The 7,377-nt window shown below is 40.7% G+C and overlaps 1 protein-coding gene across 1 annotated transcript; it reads left to right on the top strand.

Moving 5' to 3' along the window:
• The first annotated feature begins 2,801 nt into the window (after positions 1 to 2,801).
• On the top strand, positions 2,802 to 3,938 carry LOC145127023 (uncharacterized). Its single transcript, XM_079062276.1, has one exon. It carries the CDS (start codon positions 2,802 to 2,804, stop codon positions 3,936 to 3,938), a length of 1,137 nt encoding a protein of 378 aa, XP_078918402.1.
• Positions 3,939 to 7,377: the final 3,439 nt, after the last annotated feature.

The raw sequence follows: 7,377 nt of genomic DNA, 5'->3' as shown, positions 1-7,377 counted from the left end.
AAGGAAATTTCTGGAAATGAGAACTCAAAATTGACGCAAGGAGGCTTCTTTGATTGTGGTGCTTTTGACTAGCCTTCACTCCTATTCATCGCAAAATTGAATCTCAAGGAAATTAGACCATGCTCACTACAGATCGCAAAAACCATAGATCAACCTATTCATTTATTGTACAGAGAAAAAAAAAGAGAAATTGAATCGTCATCAGCATCTATCACTTCATCAAACCCTGTTCATCCCTTGCTTGAGTGAGACCAGAAAAAACGAAGAAAAATAGGATGCACAATGGTTTCTTAATGCAGCTAAGAATTTGAGCAGAGAGGCTTGTTAGATGCATTTTATATGCATCTTTTAGCACAATTTCCTACGTATTTCATTATAAAAAGCCAACTAATTCCCGATTATTCTTATGTATTTCGTGTTTCATGATTATTTTGAAGAATGTCCGTACTACTTACGTTTGTTATGATTTTTCAGGACCATTTGGAGCACATGGATGATTGCGCAAGTCCGGGATGCGTTCGTGGATGCTTAGGAGCTTAATTGGAGTCTAGAACAAGGAAGGATACCGGGAAATGATCAAGAATTTCTTGGAAGGAGGAACGACGATCAAAAGAGCCAAAAGAAGCAACTTGCGATCGTATCTTCTATCCTTGCGATCGCAGGTATGTCCTTGCGATCGCAGGTTTGATCGCAGGTTGCCTTCGAGGATTGGTCGAGCCAAAAAAAAATTCATCAGTAGAGAAAAAGAGATACTTGCGATCGCAGGTACAGTCCTTGCGATCGCAGGTTGGTCAATTTGCGTAGAAATAGCAACGTACTTCATTAAAAAAATCTCGTGACATACTTTTGGGTGATACATGCGATCGCAGGTATACCCCTTGCGATTGCAGGTACGGTGTTTTGACAGCTAGACGTATAAATACAGCCTGATACTCTTCCAGTAACCCTAATTGGCGATTCAGAGGCGATTTTCAGAGGTTTTCAAGTGAAGAACGCAGATCTAAAGGAAACGATTCGATTTTTAGTCGTAGTTTAGTAAGATTTATCGTTTAGACTCTATTTCCGCTATTTGTAATCCGTTTTTAGTCATGTCCGGCTAAAAACTCAGATTTCAGTTTCGCAAGACGTAACCTTTTCGTATGATTAATCATTAACCACTATGTTGACTATGATTACTGTTTAGTTTGATCAATTATGTGTTAAATTGAATGTCTGATTTTGATTTCAGTTTCTGTTGGCCACTTAAATTGTTTGTAAATCATTCTAGTCATCTAATTGTTTAGATCCGTAATTGTCTAGACTAATTAGTAAAAAGTGACAAGTATTAGATTAATTCTTAGATTAGGGTTAAGTCTGATATGAATTGATCAAACAAGTTCTAACGCCTCCGAACTTATGAGAGGTATTGAACTTTACTGGGAATTACACTGTGTCTAATGCGACTTTTATTTGTTAATCAAGATCTTGTTTGGTTAATTCAGTAAAAAGTTAGGTTTAATTAAAAGAACTTATTTTGATTAAACGATTTTTGTAACAAAGGTCATTAGAGCTTGTTAATGAACTTTAGTACCATTTTAAACAAGTGCATAGTCAATTATTGCGTTGAAGATTAATTATATGATTAGGGGTGTCACCGCGAAAATGAAATTGCTTTCTCTCATTTGAATTTTCATCACTTTTAATTTAGTCATTTTCTTGTCATTTTCAATCTCTGTTAGTTTAATTTTCAAAAACAAAACCCCCCCTTTTTTATGTTTATTGCATTCACCAAGAATCAGTTCACACCTTACGCAAAGAGGTGTAAACATTAGGACGTGTCCCTGAGGATTCGACCCTGCTTACCTGTACTACCTGTTAGTGCAATAAAGCAGTTTATCTTATACTTTTATTTCTTTAAATCGTGTACGACAGCGGTTTTAACAAATTGGCGCCGTTGTCGGGGACACGGTAAAACTCTAATAGTTTTATGCCAAGATCTTCACGTACATGTGATCTGGTTTTTGATCCAGAGATTGAGAAGACTGCTAGGAAGCTGAAGAAGGAGGTAGAACTCCGGAAGCAACAAGCAGGAACCTCAGCCTTCCCCCCTCACATTCGAAAACACCCACACCACAAGGCACTCCCTTGTGGAACGAATCTGAAACCTCATTTCAACCTTTCCCAAAAGCACCACCTACCTCACCAATTAACAGGCCGTCAGAACCTACTCCCCACCCCCTTCAGACAAACCTGAACTCACAGACTCTTCTGAAACTGAAACAGAATTCACCATGAGTGACAACGGAGACGATGCTGAAAAAACTCTACGAGAATGGGCCACACAAGAGGTTACCCAGCAACCTTTGTGTATCACCTTTCCAGAGGCTCAAAACTTTGAGCTCAAATCCGGTTTAATCCATTTGCTTCCCCCATTCCGAGGCCTTGAGAATGAAGATCCTCACAAATTTCTCAAGGAATTCCATGTCGTCTGTTCTGGAATGAAGCCCCATACGGTTACTGAAGACCAGATCAAATTAAGGGCACTCCCCTTCTCAGTTCAAGATGCAGCAAAGGAATGGCTATATGACCTCCCGTCTGGTTCAACAACGAGCTGGAACGAACTCGCGAAACTTTTTCTAGAAAAATATTTTCCTGAGGCGAAGGTGTCAAATCTACGCAGAGAGATTCTAAGTATAAAGCAAGGCAAAAGAGAGGCTCTCCATACTTATTGGGAGCGATTCAAGAAGTTGTTAGTCTGATGCCCACAACATGGCATTAGTGATTATCAGTTGTATCAGTGTTTCTACGAAGGATTGATACCTATGGAGAGGCGACTTATAAATGCATCAAGTGGAGGGTCACTTTCAGACATGACACCAACAGAGATCAGGGCATTAATAGAGAAATTGGCCAATGAATCAAAACATTCAGCAACTAAGGAAGAGTGGTACCCAGACCATCCAAGAGGAGTTAAGGAGATGAGCAACGCCCACCTGGAATCCCAGATTTCAGAATTGACTAAAGTTGTCCTTTTGTTGACAAAAGAAAAAGGTATTGAACCAAAGGTCAAACCTTGTGGAATCTGCTGCAAAACCGGGCACCCAACCGATATGTGCCCAATACTTCAAGAAGATACGGAAGCTGTGCAGGCTATGGGAGGATTTCAGCAAAGGCCATTTGATCAACATCGCAACAACCAAGCTTGGGGAGGGCCTCAAAATAACAATTTCCAGCCAAGACCTCAACAGAACTTTCAGCAAAGAAACCAATACCAAGCTTCACCGGGGTTCCAACAATCTTTTCAGCAGAATCAGCACCAAAGCAATTTTCAACACCCACCTGTTCAGTCACAAGCTAGTAGTTCCAGCATGTCTTTGGAAGACATAGTTAAAAGTCTTGCTACCAGCACCCAAGCTTTCCATAATGAAACAAAGTCCAATATCAAAAATCTGGAGCAGCAGGTATCACAACTCGCGAACTCCATGAGCAAACTAGAAGCACAAACCCAAGGAAAATTCCCATCTCAGACTGAGAAGAACCCGAAGCACAATGCTTGTGCTGTCACCCTCAGAAGTGGTAAAAACTACAAAGGACCAGATCAGAAAGAAGATGAGGAAGAAGAGATCGTGATTGAGCAAGAATCTGAGGCAACTGAAGAGGTGCAGAAAAAGGATAGACCTGCTGAAGCTGAAGTGAAAATCACTCCTCCTCCTTTTCCCTCAAGACTGAAAAACACAAAAAAAGAAAAGGAAGATAAAGAGATTATGAATTTCTTCAGAAAGGTTGAGGTAAATATTCCCCTCCTAGATGCAATTAAACAACTACCCCGATATGCTAAATTTTTAAAAGAGTTGTGTACTTCAAAAAGAAAATTAAAAGGCAACGAAACAGTCAAAGTAAGCGAGAATGTCTCAGCTGTTTTACAAAAAAGGCTACCCCCAAAGTGTAAGGATCCATGAGTATTTATTGTTCCTTGCAAGTTGGGGAACCTTTCAGTTCCGCGAGCTATGTTGGACTTAGGAGCTTTTATATATGTGTTGACATACTCACTTTTTAAAACTATCGGGGTAGGGCCTTTAAAAGGAACAGGAGTTATCATTCACTTAGTTGATCGTTCTCTGGTGCACCCAAAAGGTGTGCTGGAAGACGTTTTGGTTCAAGTGAATGAACTCATATTCCCAGCTGATTTCTATGTTTTGGATATGGGAGATGACGACTCACCAAACTCAGGTTCCATTCTTTTGGGGAGACCATTTCTAAAAACTGCCAGAACCAAAATAGATGTTTATGATGGTACCCTTTCAATGGAATTTGATGGTGAAGTTATCAACTTCAATATTTATGATGCCATCGTTATCCTGATGATGTTTCAGCCCTTAATTTTATTGATGTAATTGAACCACTAACTGCAGAATATTTTGAGATTGCTAACCGTGAGTCACTAGCACTAGTGCTCCAAAGAAACTTGTCTATTAATGCAGCTCAAGTTATATCAGAAAATTATGTGGTTGATAGAGAGATTCAAGAAATGGCAGCTCATATGGACCAGCAGAGAAAGTTGAGGTATGGTACCCAAACTCTTAAATTACCAATTTCTAACTCCAAGCTTTTCCCTTCTGTAGTGCAAGCCCCCATCTTGGAGCTGAAGAAACTTCCAGAACATCTGAAATACGCATATCTTGGAGAAAAAGAAACATTACCAGTTATCATATCCAACAAGCTGTCAGAAAAAAGAAGAGTTAGAGCTTATCAGAATTCTGAAGGAGTATAAAAGCGCAATTAGGTGGACTATTGCAGACATCAAAGGACTCAGCCCATCTCTATGCATGCACAAAATTCTGATGGAAGAGGATTCTAAACTATCGCGAGAAGCCCAACGCAGATTAAACCCACCAATGATGGAGGTGGTTAAAAAAGAAGTTATGAAGTTACTGGATGCTGGGATGATATACCCAATTTCTGACAGCAAGTGGGTCAGCCCAATTCAAGTTGTTCCTAAGAAGGCTGGAGTGACAGTGGTAGAGAACAAAGAAAGAGAGCTGGTTCCGACTCGGGTTCAGAACGGATGACGCGTTTGTATTGACTACAGAAAATTAAACGCAGCCACCCGGAAAGATCATTTTCCTCTCCCATTCATAGATCAGATGCTAGAGAGACTTGCTGGGAAATCCCATTACTGCTGCTTAGATGGATTTTCAGGTTTCCATCAGATTCCAGTTGCTCCAGAAGACCAGGAGAAAACGACCTTCACCTGCCCTTTCGGGACATTCGCGTATAGGCGTATGCCATTTGGACTCTGCAACGCACCTGCCACCTTTCAAAGGTGTATGGTTAGTATATTTTCTGAGTATGTCGAAAACACCATAGAAGTCTTCATGGATGATTTTACCGTCTATGGAGACTCATTTGATATTTGTTTTAAAAACCTCACAAAAATTTTACAAAGATGTATAGAAACAGACCTGGTCTTAAATTTTGAAAAATATCACTTTATGGTTGACCAAGGTCTGATTCTAGGACATATTGTTTCAAAAAGAGGTTTGGAAGTCGATAAAGCAAAAATAGATGTTATAAAGAGCTTACCCTACCCGAAGAATGTTCGGGAAGTGCGTTCCTTTCTTGGCCATGCAGGGTTTTACAGGAGATTTATAAAAGACTTTTCAAAGATATCAGTTCCCATGTGCCAGTTATTGCAAAAAGATGCTGAGTTCGACTTCAATGAAGATTGCAAGAAAGCTTTTGATGTGCTGAAAAATCTCCTTACTTCTGCCCCAATCATTCAGCCCCCAGATTGGAGTTTACCATTCGAGATAATGTGTGATGCCAGTAACACTGCTGTTGGAGCTGTTCTAGGACAGAGAAAAGACCGGGTCCCCCACGTTATATATTATGCATCAAAGACTTTGGACAGCGCGCAAGCAAACTACTCCACCACTGAAAAAGAGTTGCTGTCAATTGTTTTTGCACTGGAAAAATTCAGACAGTATCTGTTGGGCACAAAAGTCATAATCTTTTCTGATCACGTAGCCATTCGTTACCTTCTTGCCAAAAAGGACTCAAAGCCAAGGTTGATTAGATGGATTTTGCTGCTACAGGATTTGATATAGAGATTAGGGACAAAAGTGGGAGAGAAAATTTGTTAGCTGATCACTTGAGCCGACTCACCCCACCTGAAAACCCGACACCGATCCGCGAAACATTTCCTGACGAGCATCTATTCGCTGTTCAGAACCCTCCTTGGTTTGCTGATATTGTGAACTATTTGGTCTCCAGAGAACTCCCTTCAGATCTCACCCGAGCCCAGAAAGATAAAATCAAGAAGGAGGCGAAAAGATATGTTTAGGACGAGCCGTATTTATGGAAGCACTGTGCTGATCAGGTGATTAGAAGATGTGTACCTCAAGATGAAGTCAAGTCAATCCTGAATTTCTGCCATTCAGAAGCTTGTGGAGGGCATTATGGTCTGCAACGAACCGCACGCAAGGTCTTGGACAACGGTCTTTATTGGCCTCATATTTTTCGTGACTCCTTCCTATTTTGCAAAACCTGTGAAAGATGTCAAATGACTGGGTCTTTGACATCTCGTAATCAGATGCCACTTACTCCAATCTTAATATGTGAAATCTTTGATGTTTGGGGTATAGATTTCATGGGTCCGTTTCCACCTTCTTTCGGGTTTGTGTACATCTTACTTGCTGTGGATTACGTGTCCAAATGGGTCGAGGCAAAAGCTACGCTAACCGACGATGCCAAGGTTGTGGTTGATTTTGTCAAGACAAATATATTTGCTACGTTTGGGACACCAAAAGCCATTATTAGTGATCGGGGTACGCCTTTCTACAACCGCACCCTCGAAGCTGTCCTCAAGAAATATGGTGTCACACATCGGGTATCCACAGCATATCACCCGCAAACCAATGGACAGGTTGAAGCTTCAAACAGACAGATCAAGGGCATTATAAAGAAAACCATCAATCCGGTCAAGAAAGATTGGAGTATTCGATTGGACGATGCGTTATGGGCTCACCGGACAGCATACAAGACTTCTATCGGTATGTCACCATATCGAATAGTTTTTGGCAAACCTTGTCGATTACCGGTTGAATTGGAGCATCGAGCATATTGGGGTGTCAAGAATCTGAATATGAGCATGGATGAGGCTGGTAAGAAAAGAAGATTGGATATTCAAGAGTTAGAAGAAATCAGGAATGATGCTTACGAGAACGAGGCAATCTATAAGGAGAAGACGAAAGCGTTTCACGATAAGATGATCTCGCGAAAGGTATTTACTACCGGTCAAAAGGTACTCTTATACCATTCTCGTTTTAAACTTATTTCTGGTAAATTGAGGTCTCGTTGGGTGGGGCCTTTTGTCGTTACTAACGTGTGTGATCATGG

This window comes from Lactuca virosa, chromosome 7 (genome assembly GCF_052849685.1).
Source record: "Lactuca virosa cultivar CGN04683 chromosome 7, Lactuca_virosa_CGN04683_v6, whole genome shotgun sequence".
Lineage (NCBI taxonomy): Eukaryota > Viridiplantae > Streptophyta > Magnoliopsida > Asterales > Asteraceae > Lactuca > Lactuca virosa.
Note: the sequence above shows the minus strand (reverse complement) of the source record. Positions and strands in the feature narration are given on the sequence as shown.

What these genes read in the sequence shown, in the direction of transcription:
- LOC145127023 (XM_079062276.1), top strand. Translation starts at nt 2,802, where the DNA reads ATGGAGAGGCGACTTATAAATGCATCAAGTGGAGGGTCACTTTCAGAC.